General features: G+C 54.6%; 1 protein-coding gene across 4 annotated transcripts in view; it reads left to right on the top strand.

Moving 5' to 3' along the window:
* Positions 1 to 26,061, top strand: part of UHRF1 (ubiquitin like with PHD and ring finger domains 1) — a 31,615-nt gene extending 5,554 nt beyond the window's left edge. For 3 of the 4 annotated variants that reach the window (XM_059919877.1, XM_059919879.1, XM_059919878.1), the window contains exons 3-16: positions 4,784 to 5,059; positions 5,687 to 5,847; positions 7,950 to 8,165; positions 12,685 to 12,785; positions 12,878 to 13,064; positions 13,651 to 13,774; positions 13,868 to 13,975; positions 14,257 to 14,361; positions 15,207 to 15,313; positions 17,710 to 18,082; positions 19,965 to 20,106; positions 20,203 to 20,348; positions 22,084 to 22,182; positions 25,769 to 26,061. In XM_059919877.1, coding sequence (XP_059775860.1) covers positions 4,784 to 5,059; positions 5,687 to 5,847; positions 7,950 to 8,165; positions 12,685 to 12,785; positions 12,878 to 13,064; positions 13,651 to 13,774; positions 13,868 to 13,975; positions 14,257 to 14,361; positions 15,207 to 15,313; positions 17,710 to 18,082; positions 19,965 to 20,106; positions 20,203 to 20,348; positions 22,084 to 22,182; positions 25,769 to 25,915 — 2,292 coding nt within the window. In that variant the 3' untranslated portion in view covers positions 25,916 to 26,061. The remainder of the gene's footprint in view (positions 1 to 4,783; positions 5,060 to 5,686; positions 5,848 to 7,949; positions 8,166 to 12,684; positions 12,786 to 12,877; positions 13,065 to 13,650; positions 13,775 to 13,867; positions 13,976 to 14,256; positions 14,362 to 15,206; positions 15,314 to 17,709; positions 18,083 to 19,964; positions 20,107 to 20,202; positions 20,349 to 22,083; positions 22,183 to 25,768) is intronic. The other variant, XM_059919880.1, reaches the window with a different exon arrangement.
* The last annotated feature ends 1,087 nt before the right edge of the window (positions 26,062 to 27,148 follow it).

Below are 27,148 nucleotides of genomic sequence, written 5' to 3'. Positions count from 1 at the left end.
CAGACCCCCGAAATGCCGCTCCAGGGCATAGCCTCGGCTGTGGCCCGGCGGGGTCAGAGAGCAGAGTTCACTTGTCAGGACCTACCCATGGATGGGCTGGGACGTGAAGAGAGGGTCGTGCCTCGGTGTCGTCGTGTCCCCTCCCCTCCCACGATGGTGGGAAGTGTGCCCCTGTGCCACGACCGGGATCCTGCTTCGTGCCTTTTCTTCCTTCCCCTCTCTGTGCATCCATCAGTCTGTCTGGCCTGAACCCCAGGTTGCTGCGGAGGCCTGGAGGCCTAGATGGGAAGGTGTGGGCTGGGGTCACGGCCCCGGGAAGGGAGGCCGCATGGTGTCTCACTTGCTTTCTCACCCAGCCCGGCCATCGGGCGTTACAGACGCCCCTGCCCTCCTCTGGCTGGAGGTCTGTCTTGGCCTGGAGCTCACGCGCCCTCCTGGGGGGGGGGGGGCCCTGCGGTCTGGTTTACGCCCTCCACTGCTCCTGATGGCCGCCTCTTAGCCTACAGGAGAACCACCCCTTGCCAAGCCCAGATGTGTTTATAGCCTGTGCTCTTTGCCTCTGGGCAGCACTCAGCGCCTGAAAAGTATCCCCACCCACAGAATGCTCCGAGGGGGCAGAAAGTGAGCAGGAAGTGTCGCTGTGGTGAGCTTTGAATCCAGGCTTCGGAGAGGAAGCTCTGTTGTCAAGCGGTCTCTGTGTTTTATTTCACTTTGTGCCATGCGTGTGCCCAGAATTCCCAATGTCCGGGAAGCTTCCCAATTAAAAGAGAGAGGGATGTGATCTAAATGCCCTGGCGGCTTTGCCTTTACACCTGAATCTGCCGAGCAGGGTCACCTGCCCCAAACCACGTGTATATGTTTTACTACAGGCAGTTTAAGGGATTTTCACCTGGAATTTTGGTTATGCAGGATTTTAACCGCACGTTTAATTTTAACGTGAGAACCTGCAACCTCAGGTACAGCTCGCCTGTCATTCACTCTGCACAGCATTTATTAATGCCTGTAGCCTCAGTTGGAGCTTTAGAGTCTTAGAAGGAACCTAGACTGGGCACATTTGGTCCCCTTGCCTGGGGCCAGCCCCACCCCACCCCCACCCCACCCCCCCCCCCCCCCGCCCCCGCGCTTCCTGACTGGCTGTGCACAGCTTCGGGCCAGCAGCGTTGGGGAGAGGGGCACCCGACACACACCCTCTCACCATGGCAAGTGGTTGTGCGAGCGCCTTCCTGCCCACTGCGGGGGCCCTTCTGGAATGTTCCAGAGGCGGTCCCAGGAAGCAGTCGGACCAGCCCATGCATTCCGTCCTGTAGGGGCTCCTGTAGGCAGAGCCCCGGGGCAGCCTGGCCCAGCGCGTGGCCCCTTCCGTACCCAGCCCACCCTGCTTGTGCCTCTGTCCGCTGTGCCCTTGCACTGGGAGGGGGAGTGTGTGTGGGTGTGTGGGTGTGGGTGCCTCTTGTCTGTCCGGCTCTCAGACCCGTCACAGACGTGTGGGGCTGGCATCGTGGGTAGAAAATGCCGGGAGAGAGGAGACGAGTGGGTGTGCCACCCAGCTCCTCCACGGCTCCCTGAGGATTCCTCCCCCTGTCTTTAGCCGCGGGCCCTTGGCCCAGTCCTGACCACCCCTGCTCCCGGCTGCTCCCTGCGCACCCTCCGCTGTCATTCTGGTGCATTCCGCTTCCCCCCTTAGCTCTGCTGCCCCATCTCCCGCTTGACCTCCGTCCCAGTGCTCCTTGCAGAACAGAAGCCCGACCACGCGCTCCCTCCCGGCCCTGGCTCCCCCACCCCCCCACCTCCCGCCCCCGCCGGGTGCTTCTGTTTATTTCCCATCCTCTGAAACCATCCTCCCTCCCTTGACGTGTGTGGCAGACGCATCTACTTTCCTGCGTTTAACTGTCACACGCAGCTGTGTAACATGCCTCGGTAGGAACGAGTCACCGTCTTGCTTGCAAACGATGCTGCCGTGAGCGTGATGGGCGCTGGGCTGCCTGTTCCCCTCGGTGCGCACCTGAGGGCCCCTAGCTCAGTGGTTCTCACCGGGGGGACACTGGGCGGTGTCTGGGGACGTCTGTGGTGGTCACGACCAGGAGGCTGCTCCTGGCATCAAGTGGATGGGGCCAGGGAGGCTGCCCCACACCCCACGGTGCACGGGACGGCCCCGCACGGAGAGTGACCGGCCCCGGATGTCCGCAGTGCTGAGGCGTGTCTCCCTAGCTGCGGAGGCGCTGGGCACCGGGTGCCTGCGTCCTGTCATCGTTCTTAATGACGTTTGGCTTACTCTCGGCTGGTTTCCTTATGGTAGTGGTGCTGGAGACACTTGTCTTTCTCCATCTATTTTTATTTTTTCCATCTATTTTTTTTTTTTTTTTTAGAAATTAACAAACTTTATATTTTTAGAGCAGTTTTAGGTTCACAGCAGAATTAAGAAGAAGGTACAGAGATTGCCCATATACCCCCTGCCCTGCCCCCCCCTCCACCCACTGTGCACACCTGTCTCCCACCAGATGGTGCATTTGGTACAACTGATAAACCTATGTTGACGTATTAACATCACCCAGAGTCCGTAGATTACATTTGGGTTCACTCTTGGTGTTATACACTCTATGGGTTTGGACAAATGTGTAATGATGTGTAATCCACCGTTATGGTGTCGTGTAGAATAGTGTCACTGCCCTAAAAAGCCTCTGTGTTCCGCCTGTTCATCCCTCCCTCCCTTCCTCCCTTCCTCCCTCCCTCCCTTCCTCCCTCCCTTTACCTCCTGGCCACCACTGATCCTTTTCATGTCTCCATAGTCGTGCCTTTTCCAGAACGTCTTATAGTTGGCATCATACAGTCTGTAGCCTTTTCAGATTCTTCTTTAAAAAAAAAAAATCTTTATTGGGATATAATTTGCATACCATACAATGTACCCATTTAAAGTGTGCAATTCACTGGTTTACACTGTATTCACGGGGACTTGAACCATCACCACAGTTGATTTGGGGACATTTCCATCACCTTCAAAGGAAGTCCTGCACCGTTTATTGATCACTCCCTTACCCCCCTCCCCAGCCCGTGGCCACCGCGAATCCAATTTCTGTTTGATTCCTCTAGGGACATCCTATCCGTGGATTCTGGCAGTGTTTGGCCTTTGGTGTCTGGCTTCTGTCTCTGAGCATCGTGTTCTCAAGGTCCATCCACAGTGTAGCAAGTGTCAGTGCTTCTCCCCTTTTTAGGGAGGATGGCCACACTGTGTTGATCCATTCCTCCGTCAGTGGACCCTGGGTCGCTCCACCCTTGGGCTTCTGTGCGTCATGCTGCTGTGACCACACGTGTCGCCTCTCCCCGCTGTCACGGCTGTCCTGGGTTGGCCCCATGTTGGAGGGCTGGCGCTATCTCACTCCCTGGCCCCCTCTGACATCTGGGCAGTGCTGGGCACATTGGAGGCTCTTGCTGGGCTCTGGGTGAACGGGTAGCGTGGGCCCGGATGTCCAGGGTGGGCTTTGGAGGGACCCTGGTGGCCCCTGCAGCTGCAGGCAAGTGTTGGTGTGTTCAGATGTGCCTTTCTCTGGAAGAGGGGTCAATCAGCCATCTGATTCTCAGGTTTGCAATGAATAAGAGTGCCCTGGAACTTGCCTTCCCTGTGACCCCAGGTGCTGTTTGCATATTAATGGCAATCAGCCCTTTGAACCACCAGCTTTGGGTTAAAAAGTGGGAAGGAGGGAAAGTCGATCTTTTGTGTGTTCTTCTTCCTTCCTTTAGGGCACCGCTTCTGAACCAGGTTGCTCTGCCTGGGGACACTGGATGATGTCTGAGGCCATCAGTTGATTGTCACGACGGGGGTGGGGTGGGGGGGTGCTCCCAGCATCTAGGCGGTGGGGCAGGGAAGCTGCTCAACCCTCACCCCCTGCGGTGTCCATGATGGCCCCCCCCCCTCAACAGAGAGTGATCACCGGAGGTCAGCAGAGCCTGCCTTAGGGTCTTCTGGAGGCTGAGGGTCCTCTTTGGGTGTTGGTGGAGTGCCCTGGGGCAGTTTCTAATAAAAGCCCCAGTGCAAAGCCTTTTGTGCCCTAGGGGTGCCCTAGAGATGCAGCTCAGAAGACAAACTCCTTCACACACCTGATGAGTCACGCCTGGTGCGGATTGTAGAGCCCTGCCGGCTCCCGGCTCCCCATCAGCCAGTGACTAGTGTGGGTGGAATTCATTAGCACAAAGGAGTTAATAGAGAGGCGGCCTGAGTGGATGAGGTTTGAGCTAGAGCCTTATAAGGCACCTGAGGGATGTCACGGGGCACCCACCCTTTGGTTCATGCAGGCCAGCTTCCCCCTCCTCGCCCTCCCCGGCACCGTGGACATCAGGGCAGGTCATTCTCTGTGGGGGCCGTCCTGGGGATCCTTAGCGCCCCCAACCCCGTCATGACAACCAAAAACGTCCCTAAGGCATCGCCCAACGTCCCCTGGGGGCAGGATCACCCTCGATTGAGAGCCAGGGGTACAGGTGACGCGTGTTTACTGTAACAGAAGTTCCAAAGCACATAAAGTATTAACACCTCCCCTGATACCCGATGCGTAGCCACGGCACAGCGGGGTTAGGCCGTGTGCTCCCGGGGAACGTTCCCCGAGTGGCAGCAGCCGTCCTCACTTGAGAGGGCCTGGGGACCCTGAGGAAGGGGTCACTGGGCACCCCGGGGCGTGGGCAGGCTTCACTGGCCGGTGGTCTGTTCCAGGGTGGGACCTCCGTGAGGGCTGGTGCGGTCCTTCGCCCGTGGCGAGCTCTCCGTGTCTGCTGACCTAGTCCCATGTCCCTGCAGATGGAGGACGGCCACACGCTGTTTGACTATGACGTCCGCCTGAACGACACCATCCAGCTGCTGGTCCGGCAGAGCCTCGTGCTGCCCGCCCCCAGCGGCGGTGGCACCGGCGGTGGCAGCAAGGAGAGGGACTCGGAGCTCTCCGACACGGACTCCGGCTGCTGCCTGGCCCAGAGCGAGTCTGACAAGTCCTCCAACAGTGGCGAGGCCGCCGCCGAGCCGGAAGGGAAGGCCGACGAGGATGAGTGGGATGAGACGGAGCTGGGCCTCTACAAGGTGGGGCTCCCGCGGAGGCCGGGGTCGGTGTGCTCCGCCCGGTTGGCGCCTGTACCCCAGGAGCGCCCCCCAGCCCTCCATCCCCGAGGCTGGGCACCCCCGTCCTGTCATGACCATCTCCCCAAGGTTCCTTGGCGGAAACATAGGTACTCAGGGATTCCTTCCTAACCCCTAAAGTAGAATCCCGTGTCCGGGCCTGCGGGTGTCTTCCCTGTGGTCCTCGCAACGGCTGTCAAAGTCCTGATCCGCTGCCATCCTCCCCCTAAGATCATGACATTTCACGGAAGGATCTGGATTCCCTCTTCTATGGAAAAATGGGCAGTTCTGGCCTCCCTGGGCCACGCGGCAGGGGGTGGTTCTGCCCTCAGGGACACTGGGCGGTGCCTGGGGACATCTGTGGTTGTCATGACTGGGGGTCGCCTGGCATCGAGTGGGTGGGGTCAGGGTTGCTGCTCCGACCCCCCCCCCAGGGCCTGGGACCGCCTCCCTCTGGAGAACGACCCAGGCCCCATGTCCTCAGTGCCACAGCGAGAAGCATCCGGGCCCAGGAACCAAAGCAGGCTCTTGGCGGTTTTGCTCGTCAGGCATCCCTTCCCTGGGCCGAGTGAGAGCTCTCTGCCCCCGCAGGCTGGCGAGTACGTGGACGCGAGGGACACGAACATGGGCGCGTGGTTTGAGGCCAAGGTCATCAGGGTGACGAGGAAGGTGCCGGCCCAGGACGAGCCCTGCAGCTCCACCTCCAGCCCGAAGCCGGAGGACGACATCGTCTATCACGTGAAATATGACGAGTGAGTATCCGCGGGGCAGGCGGGCCTGGGGCGGCGGCGTGGGACCTGGAGTTTGGAACTGCCTTGGGGGTGATGATCAGGATTTGAGACCCCACCCTCGTGCTCCCAAACCACATGGAGGCCCCCCCACCCTGAGGACCAGCGTCGTGGGGACCTCGTCGGAGAACCCTGCCCAGTCGTCCCCTCAGGGTTGTGGTCTCCCTGTTTCCTGTGCCATCTTCTTCATACCACATAGCACTGTGTGAAACCGTCTTAGGTGTCCTCTCTCTCCCTCGCCGGAATACACAGTACTTACGGAGCACTCACTGTGTGCCAGGCCCTGCGATAGGCATGGGGGATTCCTGTCTGTAAACACAGAGGGTGTCTGAGTGGGCTCTGGCAGCTGTAACAGCATACCACAGGCTGGGCGGCTTCAACCTCAGATGTTTATTTTCTCCCGGTTCTGGAGGCTGAGAGTCCCAAGATCAGTGTGCTGCCAGGGTTAGTTCCCAGTGAGGGCTCTCTTCCTGGCTTGTAGACGGCTGTCTTCTCAACTGCATCCTCACATGGCCTTTTCTCTGTGTGCACGGAGAGAGAGAGAGAGAGTGAGCTCTGGTGTCTTTTCCTCCTCTGATAAGGACACCAATCCCCTTAGATTAGGGCTCTGCCTTTTTGAGCTCATTTAACTTTGATGACACCCCTTAAAGGCCTTATCTCCAAATACAGTCACATTGGGTGTTAGGGCTTCAGTGTATGAATTTGGGGGATACAGTTCAGTACCTAACAGAGGGCAAGCGTGCCTGCCTACAGGGAGCTCACATTCTGTGGTTCTCTGCTGGGTCCCTACTGCCTACATCGGTTTCTGGCACATCCTAAGCTTAGCTCTAAGAATTATGGGAGTAATTGTACGAGTGAATCGCAGTTTTTGCAACATTCCCATCCTCTTGGTCAGGGGCTGCAAACTCTAGTTCTCAGGCCAAATCTGGCCCACAGCCTGTTTTTGTAAATAAAGCTTTATCGAAACACACCAATACCGATTCGTTTACACCTTGTCTGTGACTGCTCTCATGGTAATAGCAGCCGAGTTGAGTGTTCACAACAGACACCTTCCAGATGACAAAGCTGAAAATATTGACTGTCTGGTCCTTCACAGGAAAAGCTGGGCAGCCCTTGTACTTGGTGGTTTATTAGCAAAAATAATGAGTACCAGGCTATAGAGCTAGTTGCAATAGATTTGGGGTTGTCCCCCTCACGGCTGAGGCTTAACTTTGTTGCTAATAGAATATGCTACTTTTAGCTCAATTATTTTATGCCTTTTTTGAGGCTGCTGGAATATTCCTGCATATCCAGAATAATGACTTCCTATCATTTTCTAATCTCCAGTATGTTGTATTTACATAAACGAAATAATGTATATCCCTCTACAAAAATCACTTTCAACACATGTATGTGGAAGAAGTTAAGTTCTTCCCTCCCCGCATTTCCTGCTGTCTTAGTTTCCTGTGGCTGCCGTAACAAAGGACCACTAGCGTTGCTCCAACAGTTTATTCTCTCACAGTCCTAGAGGCCAGAAGTCCAAAACTAAGGTGGCGACAGGGCTGTGAACCTTCTGGAACCTGAAGGGGAGAATCCTTCCTGCCTCTTCCAGCTTCTGGTGGGACCGGCAGTCCTTGGCTTGTGGCCACATCCCTCCAGCCTCTGCCTCCTCTTCCTGTGTCGTTCTCCTCTGTCTGCGTCTCATCCTCTCTTCTTGTAAGGACATCAGTCACTAGGTTTAGGGCCGCTCTATTATGACATCATCTGAACTCCTTATATCTGCAACGACCCTATTTCCAAATTAGGTCCCACTCCAAGGTGCCAGGGGTTGGAATCATAGCATAGGTTTTTAGAGGATGTAGTTCAACCCACAACACCTTCTGTAATTGGAACGTGTCGCTATAGCTGTGTGTTTTTGACACCAGCAAGTGAGATCATGGGGAGGGGGCTTTCCAGGCTGCTGTGATGAGCAGAACCCAAACCCGTACACCAGGCGGCCATCTCCGCCTGGCTTCTCTCTCTCGTCAAGGGACTGAGGTCCCCTGGCACCTGGGGTCTGAGCGTGGGGCTTTCCCCCCCTCCCCCAGCTACCCGGAGAACGGAGTGGTCCAGATGAACTCACGGAACGTCCGGGCTCGCGCCCGACACATCATCAAATGGCAGGACCTGGAGGTGGGCCAGATGGTCATGGTCAACTACAACCCTGACAACCCCAAGGATCGCGGCTTCTGGTACGACGCGGAGATCCTGCGGAAACGTGAGACCCGGACGGTGCGGGAGCTGCACGCCAACGTCAGGATCGGGTGAGTCAGTGCCTGCCGGCCTCCGCCTGGCCTCCACCCGGCCTCCACCTGGTCTCTGCCTCCTCTCTGGGTCTCCACGCCCCACCTGCTTACCCCGCCTAGGGAACTGTCTCTGGGCCCCAGGCAGAGATTTCAAGCGTCCTTGCTCTCTTTTGTTTGTCGTTTTGAATTTGGCAAACAGGTGAAAAGTCTAAAAGGGGCAAAATCCAGAAAGTACCGAAGGCCACACAGTTAATATTCTCCCTTCTCTTCTGTCCCCTGGTCACCTGGTTCTCCCCTTTCTGGAGACATGATGGTTCCCGGCACCTTCCGGGGCCACTCTGTGCACAAACAGGCGTGAACGTACACCAAACTACACACACCCACATGGAGGTGCCCTTCACATCAGGGATCAGCGGGCTGCTGGCCCCGCCCCTGATTGGCAAATAAAGTTTTATTGGCACCAGGCCACGCCCATCTGTTCACTGATTCACTGTGGCTGCTCAGTGTTAGGAGGACACCAAGAGGACAGCTGGGTAACTGTGAAACAAACCGTGTGGCCCACAAAGCCAAAAATATTTACCATCTGGCCCTTTGCAGAAAACGTTTGCCGAGCCCTGTTCTTCCTTGCCTCTGTGTGTGTAGAAAACTTACCATCTTACCCGTTTTTAAGTGCACAGCTCAGTGGCATTAAGTACATATGTATTGCTGGACAACCATCCCCACCATCCATCTCCAGAACTTTCTCATCTTCCCAAACTGAAACTCTGTCCCCAGGAAACACTGACTCCCCATCCCCCTTCCCCAGCCCCCGGCCCCACCATCTACTTCCCGTCTCTATGGATGTGATGACTCTAGGCACCTCCTATGAGTGGGACCACACAGGATTTGTCCTTTTGTGTCTGGCTTTTTTCACCGAGTATAATGTTCTCAAGGTTCATCCATGTTTCATGATGAACGTCTTTTTTGGTGGCTGAGTAATACTCCATTGTATGTATTGTATATAGACATGATCTTCGGGGCAACAGTGTCCTGAGCATAGGCACAGCAAGTGCAAAGGCCCTGGGGCAGGACCATTCCTGGTGCGTTTGTGACCTTGCAAGGAGGCCAGTGGGCTGGAGTGGAGGGAGAGAGGGAGGAAGGAAGCATTCAGGGCATGGCCGGGAGTGGTGCGGAGCTGGTGTGTATTCTCTGTTGCTGGCAGCCATCAGAGCTGAAAGCACGGGAGCCACAGGCTTCGACCTATAATTAGGACTCATCACTCGGGCAGCCGAGCTGGGAATGGACTGCAGGGGGCAGCATAGCCGCAGGGAGACCAGGGAGGAGGCCGATGGGGGCGTAGAGGGGCAAGGGCCCAGGGCTCGGCCCTGGTACAGTGATGTGATTGTTAAAAAGTAACCTGCTTCTTGTTTTGTTTCTTTTTTATGTTTTCTCGTTTTCCACTTCTTTAATTTCTGCTCTCATTTTTTTTTTTTTAATATTTTTATTTATGTAGCTAGTTATTTATGGCTGTGACATGTGGGATCTTGGCTTCCCGACTGGGGATCGAACCCATGCCCCCTGCAGTGCAAGTGTGGAGTCCTAACCACTGGACTGGACCGGACTGCCAGGGAATTCCCTGGTCTCATCTTTGTAATTTTCTCCCTTCTCCTTTCTTTGGGTTGATTTTGCTTTTCTTTTTCTAGTGTTTTTTTTTTTTTTGAGGTAGTAACTTAGATTATTGTAGGTCTAATATAAGCATTTATTTATTTATTTTTAAACATTTGTTTATTTTGGCTGCGGTGGGTCTTAGTTGTGGCATGCGAGAACTTTCAGTTGTGGCGTGCGGACTTCTTAGTTGCGGCGTGTGGACTCTTAGTTGTGGCATGCATGCAGGATCCAGTTCCCTGACCAGGGATCGAACCCGTGCCCCCTGCAGTGGAAGCCGGAGTCTTAACTACCGGACCACCAGGGAAGTCCCACTTGGCATACATTATTGACCCTTGAACAACTCGGGGGTTACAGATGCTGACCCCCGTGCAGTTAATAAGAATCTGAGCATTAACTTACAGTCTGCCTTCCATCTCTGCGGTTCCATTGTATCTGTGGTTCCGCATCTGAAGATTCAACCGACTGGGGATTGTGTGGTACTGCCATATTTACTATTGAAAAAAATCCGCCTATAACTGGATTCGTGCAGTTCAAATTCATGTTGGTCAGGGGTCAATTGTATTTAGACCATTTACATTTAAGGTAATTATTAGTATGTTAGGGCTTGAGCCTGCCATTTTGTTATTTGTTTTCTATTTGTTTTCTCTGTTTCTTTTTCCTGTTGCTCTTTTTCTGTCCTTCCTGTGGGTTATGTCAGTATTTTTTAGGATTCTATCTTGATTTATTATTTATTTAGCATATTATCAGTACATTTTAATTAATTATTTTTTTGGGGGCTGTGCTGGGTCTTCTTTTCTGTGTGAGGGCTTTTCTCCAGTTGCGGCAAGCGGGGGCCACTCTTCATCGCGGTGCGCGGGCCTCTCACTGTCGCGGCCTCTCCTGTTCCAGAGCACAGGCTCCAGATGTTCAGGCTCAATAGTTGTGGCTCACGGGCCTAGTTGCTCCGCGGCATGTGGGATTTTCCCAGACCAGGGCTCGAACCTGTGTCCCCTGCATTGGCAGGCAGATTCTCAACCACTGCGCCACCAGGGAAGCCCTCTATCTTGATTTACTGATGGTCTTTTGGAGTGTATTGCTTTATACGGTTTTTTTAGTGGTTTCTCTGGATTTTATCATAGAAACGTGTGACATACTGGTATCTCTTTTCCCACTTTGAGGGAAGTGTGGAAATCTTTCTTCCATTTACATTCCTTTATAGTCACTGTCTTGAACATCAGATGGTGTTATGGTTTTTATTTCAATCATCATATATGATTTAGAAAACCCGTAAGGAGCATAATTTATTGTATGGACCCATATTTCTGCTCTTTCTATTCTTTCTTCCTTCTTTTTCCTCCAAGATGCTTTCCTTTTTAATTTCCTATCTATTTGAAGAACTTCCTTCATTATTCTATAAAGGTGTGTTGGCTAGCAATGAATTCTTTTAATTTTCCTTCATCTGAGATGATGACCACCACCGTTATATTGAAGTAACTCCCAAGCATTGACTCATTGTATCTGTTAACGTTTTCAAGTATATTTCTTCAAAATGATTCTTTTAAAGAGACATACTTTTAATGCTATTATTACAACATAAAAATTAACTAATTTCTTAACATATAGCCAGTCATTGTTCAGTCTTCCAATTAGCTCACTCTTTTTTTAAATTATTTGTTTAAGATCTAAGTAACGTCCAAAGATTTCAGTTAGGTTGGCAGATCTCTCTCTCTTTTTTTTTTAAATTTATTTATTTTATTTATTTTATTTTTGGCTGTGTTGGGTCTTCACTGCTGCGCACGGGCTTTTCTCTGGTTGCAGCGAGCGCGGGCTTCTCACCGTGGTGGCCTCTCTTGTTGCGGAGCATGGGCTCTAGGCACGCGGGCCTCAGTAGTTGGGGCTCGCGGGCTCCAGAGTGCAGGCTCAGTAGTTGTGGCTCACGGGCTCTAGAACGCAGGCTCAGTAGTTGTGGTGCATGGGCTTAGTTGCTCCGCGGCATGTGGGATCCTCCCGGACCAGGGCTCAAACCCGTGTCCCCTGCACTGGCAGGCGGACTAATTTATTTGTTGGGGAAGCCTGGTTGTTTGTCCCACAGACTCTGCACAGTCTGGATTTCCCACCAGCATCCTCACGGTGTCATTTCCTCTGTTCCTCTGTCCCTGTGTTTCCTGTGAACTGGTGGGTAGATCTGGACCTTCCCATCTAGTTTCACAGCCTCGAGCCACACGTGCTGCCTAGCCCTTGAAATGTGGCCAGGACACATTAAGATGCGTCGTGAGTGTAAAATGCACAATGGACTTCAAAGATTTAGTGCTGAAAAAGAATGCAAACTAGCTTGTTAATAATTCCTTAACGTTCATTACATGTTGAAATGATATTTTGTATACATTGGGTTACATAAAACATCCTCAAATTGATTCCATCTGCTTTTACTTTTTGAATGTGGTTCTCAGGCAGTGTGAAATTATACACCTGACTCGCATTTGCTTTCCCTAGATGGTTGCCGATGATGTAGGTGATGGGATGATCTGATGGAGGTGGTGAGATGATCCCTGGGGTCGTTTTAACTTAGAGGAGTTTTTGTATTTTGATCAGACCTTTATTGCTTTTGCCTGTTGGGCCTTGTTAAATGGGCCTTGTCTACACGCAGGTTAGAAATGATTCTCTCAAATGCATCACGTGATGAAACTCTGGTTTGTCTGTTGTTTTCACCTTGTTCCTGATTTGGTAGGACTTGAATTTGCAAGGGGAGTAGCTAATCGAGTTCACGGTGCCCTGCAAAAGCCTGTTCTCTGATGCAATTAGAGGCGGAGCTGTTCACAGGCTCTGAGAGCTGTGTTGACGTGGCGAAGTCTTCTCGGGCGCTTCGGCGGGGCCGGCCCTGTGGGATGTCCTAATGGCCCGTCTCTCGCAGGGATGATTCTCTCAACGACTGTCGGATCATCTTCGTGGACGAGGTTTTCAAGATTGAGCGCCCTGGCGAGGGGAACCCCATGGTGGAAAACCCGACAAGAAGTGAGTTCCGATCCCGCCCCTCTGCGGTGGGCGGGCAGGGCGCCCGGTGTGGCGGGGTCGTGCCCGAGCTGACCCCATCCTCCCGCGTCCAGGGAAGAGCGGGCCCTCCTGCAAGCACTGCAAGGACGACGAGCGGAAGCCGTGCCGCATGTGCGCCTGCCACCTGTGCGGGGGCAAGCAGGACCCCGACAAGCAGCTGCTGTGCGACGAGTGCGACATGGCCTTCCACACGTACTGCCTGTGCCCGCCGCTCAGCAGCGTCCCCGCTGAGGAGGAGTGGTGAGTGCCCGGGGGCTGCCAGTGACCCTGCGATGGCGGTGGGGGGGGGGGGGGGCGGGCGCGAGGCCTGGGCCCCGGCTCACTGCAGGGAGGAGGCAGGGCGGGCAGGAGCGGAGCGGGTGTCCCCGGCGCTGGAGGGGACGGTTGCGACGCTGGGCTGTGGTCTGAGGACCCCGACCTGCTAACGGCAGTGGCTGTCGTTTGCACCGTCCCCTCCCCGTGGAGACGGGGAAACCGAGCCCACGGCAGGGAGCAGGTGCCGTCGAGCTGCCCTGTGTGTTTGCCACGTGCCGGCTGGACTTGGCCTCAACGTGGGAGGCACTGCCATTCCCAGCGGGAGGGGGTCAGGGTCCGCCGTCCACCACGGGCGCCACTCGCCACACGCGGCTACTTCAGATGTGGCCCGTGCGACCGAGAACTTGATTTCTTATGTCACGCTCATGGATTCAAGTTCACCCCCGCTGCCGCCACCCCCCCCCCGCCACCCCCCTCCCTCCGTCCTGGTCTTGGACACACAGGACGGCAGGGGGCTGGAAGGAGGCGGCCGTGCAGCCACGGGCAGAGGGTGACGTCCCTGTGGTCGCAGGTACTGCCCCGAGTGCCGGATCGACTCCAGCGAGGTGGTGCAGGCAGGCGAGAAGCTGAAGGAGAGTAAGAAGAAGGCGAAGATGGCGTCGGCCACGTCGTCCTCGCAGCGGGACTGGGGCAAGGTGAGGGGCCCCCGTGCCCCGTGCGCCCCTGCCGCCCCGCACCACCCCCTGCGGCCATTCACGCTGCTCTCCCCTCTGTTTTGGAATGGACAGGGCATGGCGTGCGTGGGCCGCACCAAGGAGTGCACCATCGTGCCGTCCAACCACTTCGGCCCCATCCCGGGCATCCCCGTGGGCACCATGTGGAGGTTCAGAGTCCAGGTACCTGCAGACGTCGGGCCCCGGGGCTCGGCCGACGGGCGCTGGCCTTCCAGGAGCCCCTCCTCTGGGGAGGGCTATCCCAAGGGCAGGAGGCTGGGGATTCACGCCAGGTCCTTCCCTGGTGTGGCTCGGACTCGGTCTCTCAGGGGCAGAGGTTCTCATAACAAGAGTGATGCTTTCAGTGGAAGAGTCAGGCGCTGGCTCCAAAGGCGGGAGCGAGGAGGGCCGTCGCGCAGTGGCCGGTCCAGGAGGTGCCACTTATTTCTCGGTGGTGTTCACAGGTCAGCGAGTCTGGGGTCCATCGACCTCATGTGGCAGGCATCCACGGCCGGAGCAACGATGGGGCGTACTCCCTGGTCCTGGCTGGAGGGTATGAGGATGACGTGGTGAGTGTGGGGAGCTGGTTTTGTTTTTATGTAATTGTGGCAAATACTCAACGTAAAACTTAACCATCTTAATTATCTTTAAGAGCACAGCTCAGTGACATTAAGCACATTCACATTGTTGTGCAACCATCCCCACGGTCCATCTCCAGAACTTTCTCGTCTTCCCAAACTGAGACTCTGTCCCCAGGGAACGCTGACTCTCCATCCCCTTCCCCAGCCCCTGTCCTTACCATCTACTTCCTGTCTCTGTGGATCTGATTTCTCTAGGGACCTCCTGTGAGTGGAATCACAGTATTCGTCCTTTTGTGTCTGGCTTCTCTCACTGAGCATCATGTCCTCAAGGTCCATCCACGGTGTAGCATGTGTCAGAATCTCATTCTTCCTTTTTAAGGCTTAACAATATTCCAGTGTGTGGACGGACCACATTTTTGTTTATCCAGTCATGCATCAGTGGATGCCTGGGTTGTTTTCACATTTTAGCTACTGTGAGTAATGCTATGAACCTGGATCTGCAAAAATCTCTTCAAGTCCCTGTTTTCAGTTCTTCTGGGTATAAAGAAGTGCGATTGCCGGATCATATGGTGATTGTTTTTAATTTGTTGAGGAACCTCCATACCGTTTTCCACAGCAGCTGTACCATTTTCCATCCCCACCAGCTGTGCACAGGCTTCCAGTTTCTCCACATTGTCACCGACACTTGTTATTATCTGTTTCTTTGGTAGTTGATCCTGACATCCTGGTTCTTTGACAGTTGACATCCTGACGGGTGTGTGTGGGTTTGTTTTGAGTGGGTCTCTCCTCTTCTCTGCGTGCGGGGTTCAGCCTGCCCCCCGTATCTGTTTCAGGACCACGGGAACTCGTTCACGTACACAGGTAGCGGTGGACGAGACCTTTCCGGTAACAAGCGGACTGCAGAACAGTCTTGTGATCAGAAACTCACCAACACCAACAGGTTTGCAGAATCGAGTGGTCCTGTTTCTTCACCAGCACATGTCTGTCTGCCTTGTCCTCTGGTGGCTTCACAGGGGAGGGGATGGGTCCCGTTTGGGGCTTTGATGTGCAGGAAGTTAGATTCCCATTAAGAGTGTGATGGAACGTAAGGACCACGAATGTCCATCTCTTCCCTACTCTGTCCACCTGTGAGTCATTCAGATGCACTGAAGCAAAATTTTCCCCCAAAAGGCCAGATAATAAACGTATTTGGCTTTGCAGGCCGCACGGTCTCTGTGGCAACCACTCAACTCTGCCGTCATAGCACGTGAGCAGCCACAGAGCACGTGTAAAAGAGTGTGGACGGCTGTGTTCCAGTAGAACTTTATCTGCAACACCACGAGGTGGGCAGGAGTTTGCTGAGCCTCGATTTACAGGATGGGGTAAAGCATAAACAGCATCACAGAGCCCAAAGGAAAAGACAGAGATTTGATGACCTAAGTATTATAAATTACACCAATAAAACCCATACGTACAATGAAAAGGCAGGTGACTCCTGGGGGAAAAGTCTGCCACAAACATGACACCTGATGATGGTTATGCCCTTATATGTAAAGAGCTGTGTTGCAAATCAATAAGAAAAACTAACAGAAAAAAGTAAAGGACATGCAAATCATTCTGCCAAGTAACACAGATCTACAGTGGCCATGAAAATTTGTTCACCTTTAGTGATCAAAGAAATACACATTGAAGTAATGTTGAGGTACTATTTATTTACCCTGTAAAGTTGGCCCCAAATTCTCCAGTGTTGAGAAATGCCAAGGCATAGACTAGCGTTCCACTGTTGGTAGAAATACAAATTGGTATTTCTTACTTTCCAGAAAGCTCTTTGCCTAAATATCTTTTTTAAGAAAAGAGGGAAGGGTTCATTTTCGTGCATGTATTAGTCTAGTAGAATATTTCAATTTCACTAGCCATTTAAAAAATCTCATTTTTGGGACTTCTCTGGTGATCCAGCGGTTAAGACTCCGTGCTTCCACTGCAGGGGGCGCGGGTTCGATCCCTGGTTGGGGAACTAAGATCCCGCATGCCACGTGGTGCAGCCAAGAAAAAAAAAAAAAAATCTCATTTTCGGAGGAGATTTAACAGTGTGAGGAACTGCTCGTGAGCAGTGATAAAAGTCTGGACTTAAAACTCTAAGAAATCCGTTCTTTAACAACTGCCATCTGCACGGGAGAACAGCTGTGCGGTGGCAGCTCTCTTTCTTGCTCACCTGAGGAAGGTGGCGGCATTACATCAGATGCGGAGCTGACCTCCGGTCCACCGACCCCAGGCCTCTGTGCCCTTTGTCGGGACAGGCCTGCCGGCCCAGCCCGCGTTTGTGTGCCACCTGCTTTCTCCTGGGTGACGTCTTCCCCCACATCGTGTTAGTGTCCTGTGGCTCGAGTAACAAAACACCGCAAACTGGGTGGTTTAGAGCAACAGGAATTTATTCTTGCCTCATTCTGGAGGCCCGGAGTCCAAAGTCAAGGTGCCTCGGGGCCATCCTCCATTTGGAACCTCCAGGGGAGGGTCCTTCCTTGGTGTCCCTTGGCTTGTAGATGTAACACACTCCAGCCCCTGCCTCATGGGGCGCTGTCCCCTGTGTGTCTGTTTTCTTTCTTCTTTTTTAATTTATTTTCTTTTAGTTTTAATTTTTATTTTATTTATTTATTATTTTTAAAAAAATAAATTTATTTATTTTTGGCTGCGTTGGGTCTTCGTTGCTGCGCGCGGGCTTTCTCTAGTTGCGGCGAGCGGGGGCTACTCTTCGTTGTGGTGTGCAGGCTTCTCATTGCGGTGGCTTCCCTTGTTGTGGAGCACAGGCTCTGGGTGTGCGGGCTTCAGTAGTTGTGGCTCGCGGGCTCAGTAGTTGTGGCTTGCAGGCTCTAGAGCGCAGGCTCAGTAGTTGTGGTGCACGGGCTTAGTTGCTCTGTGGCCTGTGGGATCTTCCCGGACCAGAGCTCGAACCCGTGTCCCCTGAATTGGCAGGCAGATCCTTAACCACTGTGCCACCAGGGAAGTCCTAGTTTTTATTTTTTAAAAATTTTCTTCTTTTTTTTTGGGCCATGTCATGGTGCGGCTTGTGGGATGTGGGATCTTAGTTCCCTGATGTGGGATCGAACCCGGGCCCTCGACAGTGAGAGCGCTGAGTCCTAACCACCAGGGAACTCCCTCAGTTTCCCTTTCCTTATATGGACACATGGTCACTGGGTTCAGGGCCCACCCTAATCCATTCTGACCGCCTCCGAACTTGACTTCATCCGCAAGCACCGTCTTTCCAAAGAAAGTCACATGTTCACGGGGCCGGGGGCTTGGGACGCGACCCCCTCTCTCTGGGGGACGCAGTCCAGCGTTTGGGCCTGGCTCTCCCCGCAGGGCGCTGGCTCTGAACTGCTTTGCCCCCATCAACGACCTCAAAGGGGCCGAGGCCAAGGACTGGCGGTCTGGGAAGCCGGTCCGGGTGGTGCGGAACGTCAAGGGCCGCAAGCACAGCAAGTACGCCCCCATCGAGGGCAACCGGTACGACGGCATCTACAAGGTGAGTGGGGGCCCCCGTGCCTGCCCCCCGCCCCTGGCCCCCAGGTCACTGACCCCGCGTTTCTTCCCACAGGTCGTGAGGTACTGGCCCGAGAAGGGCAAGTCCGGCTTCCTGGTGTGGCGCTTCCTCCTGCGCAGGGATGACATCGAGCCGGGGCCCTGGACCAAGGAGGGGAAGGACCGGATCAAGAAGCTGGGGCTGACCATGCAGGTGCGTCCGGGCCTGCGCTGGCGGCTGGAGCTCGCGCCTGGGGCCTGGGGCGGGGAGCGTCTGAGCGAGGAGCCACGCTCTCTGGGGTTTTTCTCATCCCGGACGATTTCCAGGCTGTGAGCTGGTGACACCTCGCTGGCTGTACCATCCGTGTCCTTCAGCCAGTGGATATAGGGGAGGGGTGGCTTGGGCAGGTTTGCATCTTTGCTTTCGTGATGTTAGAGCTGAGAGCTGGGCTTCCTTATCTGAGCTGTGTTCCAAGAGCTTATCCGAAACCAATCTGGAGTCCGGTCTCCTCTCTCTTGGCCAGTCCCCTCCCATCCCATCTTCTCCTCCCCCTCTTCCCTGTCTCTTTTTGTTTTTTTGGTTTTTTTTTGGCCGCACCTTGCAGCATGCAGGGTCTCCCTGACCAGGGATTGAACCTGTGCCCTCTTCATTGAAAGGCGGAGTCTTAACCACTGGACCGCCAGGGAAGTCCCCCATCTCTCTTTCTCCTCTCTGTCCATCACCCCTCCCTACCCAAAAGCAGACAAACCAATAAAACTGGTCTAAATATAGAATAGGGCAAGGTCTAAATGTAAAGATAAGGTGGACTGATCCCTCGGAGCAATCACTCACCTCTTTATAGCAGCAGAATCTTCAAGAGTTCACCCCAGTGCCTGCAGAATACGGCTTTTTTGCACTATAATTATGGTGTTTTCTGTTCCTCCTGGTGATCCGCTTTCCAGCTGATAAGTCGTGGTGGGACTATTTAAGGAATCTTAATTGCTGTTGAGAGTCTGATAGCACCTACCCCCCTGGGAGGCCACATAGAGTTGCCTTTTGAACACACTGGTTGTTCCACAGGGAATTTTATTTTATTTTATTTTATTTAGTTATTTATTTTTTCATTTTTTATTTTTTAACATCTTTATTGGAATATAACTGCTTTACAATGGTGTGTTAGTTTCTGCTTTATAACAAAGTGAATCAGCTATACATATACATATATCCCCATATCTCCTCCCTCTTGCGTCTCCCTCCCTCCCACCCTCCCTATCCCACCCCTCTAGGTGGACACAAACACAGGGACGTTTAGAAGCGGAGGAACTGGGGAGAGACAGCCGTGGGTCAGGCATGTCACTGTTTGGTGGGAGGAGGATTTTTTATTTAGAACTTAAGTCTTCATTGCAAGTTTGTGTTGCTAGAAAAGCTTGAGGATTTCTTGATGAAACATTGGAGAATCGGATGTGGTTGTAGGTGCCTTAGAACCCCATTTCTAATTAGATGATGCCTGATGGGGCTCAGAGGGGTCCAAGACCCATCAGAATCGGGTTGTGGAGCTAAGGCCCTAGGCCAGTGGTGGGTAAACGAAGTCTTCCTGGGGCCCAGCCACGCCCATTCAATCCCACAGGAGCTGGGCCGGCTTTCGTCCCCACAGAGCCCGAAACTTTTACTACCTGGCCCCTGGCTGGAAATGTTTGCCTACTTCTCATCGAAATGGAAAGATACTAAGACTGTCTTGGGAATTCCCTGGCCGTCCAGTGGTTAGGACTCGGCGCTTTCACTGCTGAGGCCGAGGGTTCAATCCCAGGTCAGGGAACCAAGATCCTACAAGCCGCGTGGAACGGCCAGAAAAACCCAAAAAATAAAACAAAAGGAAAAAAGACTGTCTTCTTTGCTTGATCTGATGGCGGGCCTCTACCGTGCGTTATCTCACGTTATCTCGCTCACTGCCGCTGTGCCATTAATGCTTGTTCCTGTGAGTTTCTTTGCTTAGTTTCTGCTCCAGAGTTAAGTTGGTGGAGGCCTCTGAGCTGAGGCCAAGGGAGCACAGAGTCTGTCTCTGGGGCCCGGCTGGGGACCGGGGAGGGGTGACCGTCCTGTCTTCTCCTCCTCGCAGTACCCGGAAGGCTACCTGGAGGCCCTGGCCAGGAGGGAGAAGGAGAAGGAAAACAGCAAGAGGGCAGCCCTGGAGAAGGAGGAGGACGGGGAGGAGGGCTTCCCGTCCCCCAGGAAGGGCAAGCGGAAAAGCAAGTCGGCTGGTGGGTGTCTCCACGGCCGTTCTCGTACTCGGGACCCATCCTTGTGTGCGGGGGGGTGGGGGGGCCTCCACCCTCACCCGCCCTGCTCTGTCCCAGGAGGCGACGGGTCCTCGCGAGGGGCACCCAAGAAGACCAAGGTGGAGCCCTACAGCCTCACCACCCAGCAGAGCAACCTCATCAAGGAGGACAAGAGCAACACAAAGCTGTGGACGGAGATCCTGAAGTCGCTCAAGGACGGGCCGGTGAGCCCCCCTACCCTCCCCCGGGCCTGGCCGGGGCCTCTTTCTTTCCATTGTGATAAAATAGAGAAGACATGAAACTGACCATCTGAACTATTTAAAGTGCACAGCTCAGTGGCATTAAGCCTGTCGTGCAACCATCCCCACCATTGTCTCCAGCACTTTCTCATCTTCCCAAACTGAAACTCTGTCCCCGTGAAACGCTGACTCCCCAGCCCCTCCCCCACCATCTACCTTCTGTCTCAGTGGATCCGACTCCTCTAGGGACCTCACATGAGTGGAATCGGACAGTGTGTGTCCTTCTGTGTCTGGTTTCTCTCACTGAGCATCATGTCCTCAGGGTCCATCCGTGTTGTGGCAGGTGTCAGATGCTCCTTCCTTTTTAAGGCTGCGTAATATTCCGCTGTGCAGATGGAATTTGTTTATCCATCATCTCTCAGTGGGCACTTGGGTTGCTTCCAGCTTTTGGCTGTTGTGAACAGTGCTGCAGTGACCACAGGTGGGCACGTCTCTGCGGCCCTGTCTTCAGTTCTCTTGGGCGTAAACCCAGAAGTGGGATTGCTGGATCATAAAGTCATTCTGTGTTCAAATTTCCGAGGAACCGCCAAACCGGCGCTGTCTTTTCTTTGATCCTCCTGCCTTAGTGGGGTGAGTGACATTGATGGGTCACTGGAAGTGAGTGGCTCAGCGTCCTCTGGCTGCCCCTGCCTGGTGGGGATTGGCTCTCCATGGCTCACGGTCAGGATCAAACCCAGATCCTCTGAGCCCCGGGCGAGCGGCCCGTTGCTGCTGACGTCCTCTCCTTCTGGACTCTTCCTCCTGGTCATCCCATTGCACGGCCTCTGCCCTCGTGGGTTTCTCTTTGGGGAAGTACCTTCCACCCCAGCCCTCCTGGCTCAGTCTCCCTCCGGCATGAAATCACTGTGGCTGCCCTAACAAGTGAGCCTTTAGGGGTAAAATCCAAGTGTGGGCAGGGCGGGTCCTTCCGGAGGCTCCAGGGGAACATCGGTTCCCACCTTCTCCAGCTTCTAGTGGCGCTGCATCCCTGGCTCGCGGCCCCTCCTGCATCCTCACAGCCAACAGTGCAACATCTCCCGTCTCTCTCTGCTTCTGACCCTCCCGCCTCCCTCTTATAAGGACCCTGTGATGACGCTGGGCTCCCCGGGGAATCCAGGGTCATCCCTGTCTCAAGGGCCTTAACCCCACCTGCGAAGTCCCCTCTGCCCCGTGAGGTGATACGTCCACAGGTCCCGGGATTCGAACGTGGACATCTTAGGAGGCTGTGATTCAGCCGCCCCACGTCCTTCGGGTCTCTCTGCTGAAAGGTCACCTTCTCCACGGGGGGACTCTGACCGCCCTCCTTCTGGGGCTCCCTGCTGTCCTTTCCCCAGCACTGCTGTGACCTTTCTGTCTCTCACCTGCTTAATCTCTGGTCTTCCCCGCTGGGCCCCATGCTCCAAGAAGGCAGGCGTTTCTCTGTCTCATCCGCCACTGGAGCCCGGGGTCTGAGCAGCGGGCGGCAGGCAGGCGGTGCCGTGTGTCGCAGGGCTGGGCTCTGTGCCGAGAGAAGCGCTGATGGACTGCGGTCTTGATCTCCAGCCTGCGTGTGCTCCGGTGCCAGAGGATGAGATTCGGGCCGGGGCGAGGGCTAAGCAGGGAATCTGGGGGCCCGTCGTGCTCGTTCACTCTGGGGAACCGAGCCTTTGCCGGGCTCATGCACCCTCTCCTCTGCTTCCAGAAATTCCTGAGCAAAGTGGAGGAGGCGTTCCAGTGTATTTGTTGCCAGGAGCTGGTGTTCCGCCCGATCACGACCGTGTGCCAGCACACCGTGTGCAAGGTGAGTGGGCGCTGAGGGCCCTGGACAGGAGGTCCTGGAGGGGCGATCGGACCCCTGCTGCCAACCTGGGCTTGCCAGTTTTGCTTCTGCACCTCCTGCCCCCGGCCCTTCGAGGGGCTTGAGGGTTTCTTTTCCGGGCGGCCTGGGTTACAGTAGCACCCCAGCCTTAATCACAGGCGCCCATCACTCGCTCCCTGCTCCCCACCCTCCTGGTGCCCCGGAATCCAACGCAAACTCCTCGCCCAGCCACTGCCCACCCTGCCATCGTCCCGAACCTCCAGCCACACCGGCCCTCTGCTGTGCCTTCAACAGGTTGGCGCCTGCTTTCCTTAGGGGCCACACACTGGTCTGGTCCTCTCCAGCCTCTTAGATCCTGGAGGTCCGGTGTGGGAGAGGATGGGCTATTGTCCTGGCCTGGGATCTGGTCATACTAAATGATTAAGTGGGCCGGGCTGGAGAGGCATGAGGCGCTTATCCCCTAGAGGAGCAGGGGGGAAGGCTTCCTGGAGGAGGTGGCATTAACCTGCCACCTGAGGCAGGCCTTGGGGCAGCATCCCAGGTAGGCAGAGTGACCTGTGCAGAAGCTTAGACCCACAGGCATGTTGGAGTAGCCAAGGCCTGTTGGGGACAAGGGCAGGGGAGGGGGGCCTGGTGGCGGGGCTGGAGGGCTCCGGCCAGTGGTCAGTCTTAGGAGGGAAACAGTACCCGATCTGATGCTTTTGAAAAGAGATTGGGAGGGGCTGAGATTGGGCCAGACCAGGGTCTCTCCCCAAGCATTGCTGACGTTTGGGGCCGGATCGTTCTCTGTCGTGGGGTGAATGACACCAGAGTGAACACACCAGGGGATGTCCTGGGTGCTGGGGGGCTGAGCAGCATCCGAGGCCCCTCCCACTCGGTCCCAGGGGTCCCCCAGCTTGGGAAGCACTGGTCTGCATGTATGGTGTCTTTGCAGTGCCTTCTGGCCAGAGTCGGTCAGTAGGAACTCATGGGCAGTGCAGGCACGTAATTTAGAAGGGACTGTCCCTGCCTCCCGGTCACCCTGGGTCTCTGAGCTGCTCTCTCGCCTCGGGGCCGTCTCGGTCCAGGGCGTCGGGTCACTTATCAGACCAGGGGAGGGACTCTGAGAACATGGGCACTTGGGCAGCACTCGTGCCATGTGGCCTGACTGAGGCCCTTCAGCTGTGTGGCCGGGAGAGACGCCCCTGGGTGTCCGAGGCCGTGTGGAGCCCGAGGGGGCTCAGAGGCTTGGCGGAGCGGGGTGAGAACACATCGTCGGGGTCGGCAGTGTGGCTTTGACCCCCGGCTTTGCCCTTTCTGGCCGTGTGACCTTGGAAAGCCTGTGCTGAGCCCCTTTGCCCCGTGGAAAGGGGCATCGCAGCACCCTTCTGGCTCTGAGGTGTACCCGGCCAGCGCGCAGCCGGACACTGAGACGCGGGGCGTGTGCGAGGTCAGGCCGAGCGGCTCGGAGTCACCACACCTGCGGCCGCCGTGCCGCCGGTGCGAAGGAGGTGGCCCTGGCGAGTGCGTGTCTGTCCTGGGCATCCTCACGACTGTCGTTCGTCTCCAGTGAGCTCAGCGTCTGAGGGGCTGTGGGGAAATGGCTTTGACCCTCCACCCTTATGTCCCAGCGTTTGATTTTGTTTTTACACTATTAAAATATTTTTACTGTGGTAATATACAGATAACATAACCTTTACCGTTTTAACTATTTTTTAGGTGCACAGCTCAGTGGCATTAAGTACATTCACATTGTTGTGCAACTGTCCCCACCATCCACCTCCAGAACTTTCTCATCCTCCCAAACTGAAACTCTGTCCCCATGAAACATTCACTCCCCAACCCCTCCCCCAGCCCCTGGCCCCCAACCATCTACTTCCTGTCTCTGTGGATCTCACTCTCTAGGGACCTTGCATGAGTGGAATCAGACAGTATCTGTCCTTCTGTGTCTGGCTTCTCTCACTGAGCATCGTGTTCAGGCTCATCCATGTTGTCACGTGTGTCAGAACCTCTTTCCTTTTGAAGGCTGAGTCACGTGGCAGCGTGTGGATGGACCACACTGTGTTTAGCCATCATCCGTGGATGGACTCTTGGTGTTTCCACCTCTTGGCCATTGTGAATCGTGCAGTGGTCCAGAACCTGATTCTGAACCCATGTCTTAGTGTGTTGAGCAGAAAGCACTACCTCTGGTGCCTGGGATCAGGCTATAGACTTTATATTGGAAAAGAACACAGGAGTTGTTTTTTTGTTTTTGTTTTTTGTCTTTGTTGTATTTTTTTGACTGTGCTGGGTCTTCGTTGCTGTGCTTGCACTTTCTCTAGTTGTGGCGAGCGGGGGCTACCCTTTGTTGTGGTGCACGGGCTTCTCATTGTGGTGGCTTCTTTTGTTTCAGAGCACGGGCTCTAGGAGCGCGGGCTCAGTAGTTGTGGCTCGCGCGCTCCGGAGCGCGGGCTCAGTAGTTGTGGCTCGCGCGCTCCAGAGCGCAGGCTCAGTAGTTGTGGCTCGCGGGTTCTAGAGCGCAGGCTCAGTAGTTGTGGCTCACGGGCTTAGCTGCTCCGCGGCGTGTGGGATCTTCCCAGACCAGGACTCGAACCCGTGTACCCTGCATTGACAGGTGGATTTTTAACCACTGGACCACCAGGGAAGTCCAGGAGTTTTTAAAAATAGGGATCAAAAGCAGCCGCCTGCATCCAGCGGTAGCGTGCCGTGGCAGCAGCAGGTTTTCACCAGCTTGGTGTTGCCCCTCACCCAGCTGCCTGGCGCCATCCTTCAGGTGTGTGCGCCTGTGCGGGTGCCTGCTCCCCGTGGCGTCTTCGGCCTGTTGCTCCGACGGGGAGGTAGGGCCCGTCAGCCTCACAGCTCGGGCTCCACCTGGCTCTTCCCCTGGCATCACTGGGTTGACAAGTGGGTTTGAACCCAGAAGTCTGGCTCAGCGTCCAGACTCCCTCCTTCCTCCCTCTCCTCCCGTCTTCTCACCGACACATGTTCATTGAGCATCTCCTCTGGGTTGGGTCTTGTGCTTGGTGCCGGGAGATTCAGGGAGACACAGCCCCCATCTTGGGGAGTGTCTGGTGTGTTACACGCCAGCAGGTTAGTCGACAAGATGATTCCAGAAGGCGGAAGGTGCTGTTTTGAAAGCAGACAGGGTGAGGTGAGGCGGGGATGTTCCAGGGGCTTCGAGGAGGGGTCCTCTGAGGAGGGGACTTGAGCCGAGGCACGGGTGACGAGAGAGCCAGGGCATGGACCTGTCAGGTGGTGTGACCTGCAGGTACAGGGGCCTGGTGGCCGGGATGACCTTGGAGTCTTTTTTTTTTTTTTGGCCACACCGCTCGGCTTGTGGGATCTTAGTTCCCTGACCAAGGATTGAACCCGCGCCCATAGCAGTGAAAGTGCAGAGTCCTAACCACTGGACCGCCAGGGAATTCCCTGGAGACCTTGGAGTCATTGAGCCTGGGGCAGCCGGGCTGGTGATGGGCAGCCAGCAGTGGCAAGTGAGACTGAGGGTCAGGAGGGGCCTCTGGGCTCCCGACACTGCCCCGGGGGGACCGTGGGTGGCCAGGAGCACCTCTCACCACCCGCTCTCCCGCAGGATTGCCTGGACAGGTCCTTCAGGGCCCAGGTGTTCAGCTGCCCGGCCTGCCGCTATGACCTGGGCCGGAGCTACGCCATGCACGTGAACCAGCCGCTGCAGGCTGTCCTTAACCAGCTCTTCCCTGGCTACGGGAGCGGACGGTGATCCTCAAGCACTTCTCGCCGGGTGTTTTTTTAAAAAAACATTATCGGGGAGGGGGGGGTCTGTGGCCCCCATTTTATTTTTAGTGAGCTTAACTTAAACATGTAGTTTTTCCTCCACTCCCTAAAAAAAAAAAAAAGCCTCGTCTTCCCGGTTTGGTCTCTTTTTTTTTTTTTTTTTAATCTATAAAACTTTCAGGAATTTGTATTATGACTCAAAGGAAGGAAGAAGTTGGACTTCTCTGTGTTTTTATTTTGGTTTTAAAAATAAATAAATAAATAAATAAAAAGCCTGCAATTTATCAGCGGAAAAAAAAAAACCCTAAAAACAAAAAAACGAACAAAAAAAAATTGTTTTTCTTCTGAGGATGGAATTAGAAACAACTTGGCGTGAAGGCCACTGAAATCCCCAGCATCAGGTTCTCAGCTGTTCTGGCCGCTGACTCGCAAGACGGCTCCGGGCTGCCTAGAACAATCTTTTCAAGGTTGGCGGGTCAGGCCCCCCAGAGGTGACATCCCGCCTGGCGGTGGCCCTGGGTGTGGTGTTGGCCCTGCGTTGCCGGCAGGAAAGTGTTCAAAGGAAAAGCGGAGAGGTCCCGTTGGGCACAGTTGAACCCCCCCGCCTCCAAGCCATCCCCCACCGGGCTGCTTCCGCGTCCCCACCGGCCACCCAAGCAGAGAGCTGGGGCCACACCGAAGCTACCTCCGCTGGACTCTTTCCCTCCATGGGGGCCGATGGGCGGCCCAGCGACGTCCCCTCTGGACGCCACGGAAGCAAACGCCTGGGGCCACGTTCAAGTGCCTTTGGTCCCTCCTTCCTTCTTCAACGCGGTGCTCTTTCTCAGCACTGAATTGTTGACAGTGCCAACCGGAATCTCAAACTGTGGTCCTCCAGCGCCTCCCTGGGGACCCCGGGTGAGCGAGTGGGGACGATGGGACTTTTGTCGATCCTCGAAGTTGAATTTTCAACTCGCCAATTGGGAATTACAAGAGGGAAACTTTAAAAAAAAAAACAAAAAAAAACCTTTTCTAAATGAAATTTTTTTTGTAGTTACTGTACATGTACCGAGAAAGCTAATAACTTAGGGTTTGGTTGTGTTTTTTTGGGGGGGGGGAGTTTTGTGTTTTTTGGAATGATTTGTTAATGTTTCTAACTTGACCAAAGTTTGCAGCTTATACCTCAACAGAACAGGGATATTTTAAATCACATAACTGCAGACAAACTGGAGCGATATCG

This window comes from Balaenoptera ricei, chromosome 3 (genome assembly GCF_028023285.1).
Source record: "Balaenoptera ricei isolate mBalRic1 chromosome 3, mBalRic1.hap2, whole genome shotgun sequence".
NCBI lineage: Eukaryota > Metazoa > Chordata > Mammalia > Artiodactyla > Balaenopteridae > Balaenoptera > Balaenoptera ricei.
Note: the sequence above shows the minus strand (reverse complement) of the source record. Positions and strands in the feature narration are given on the sequence as shown.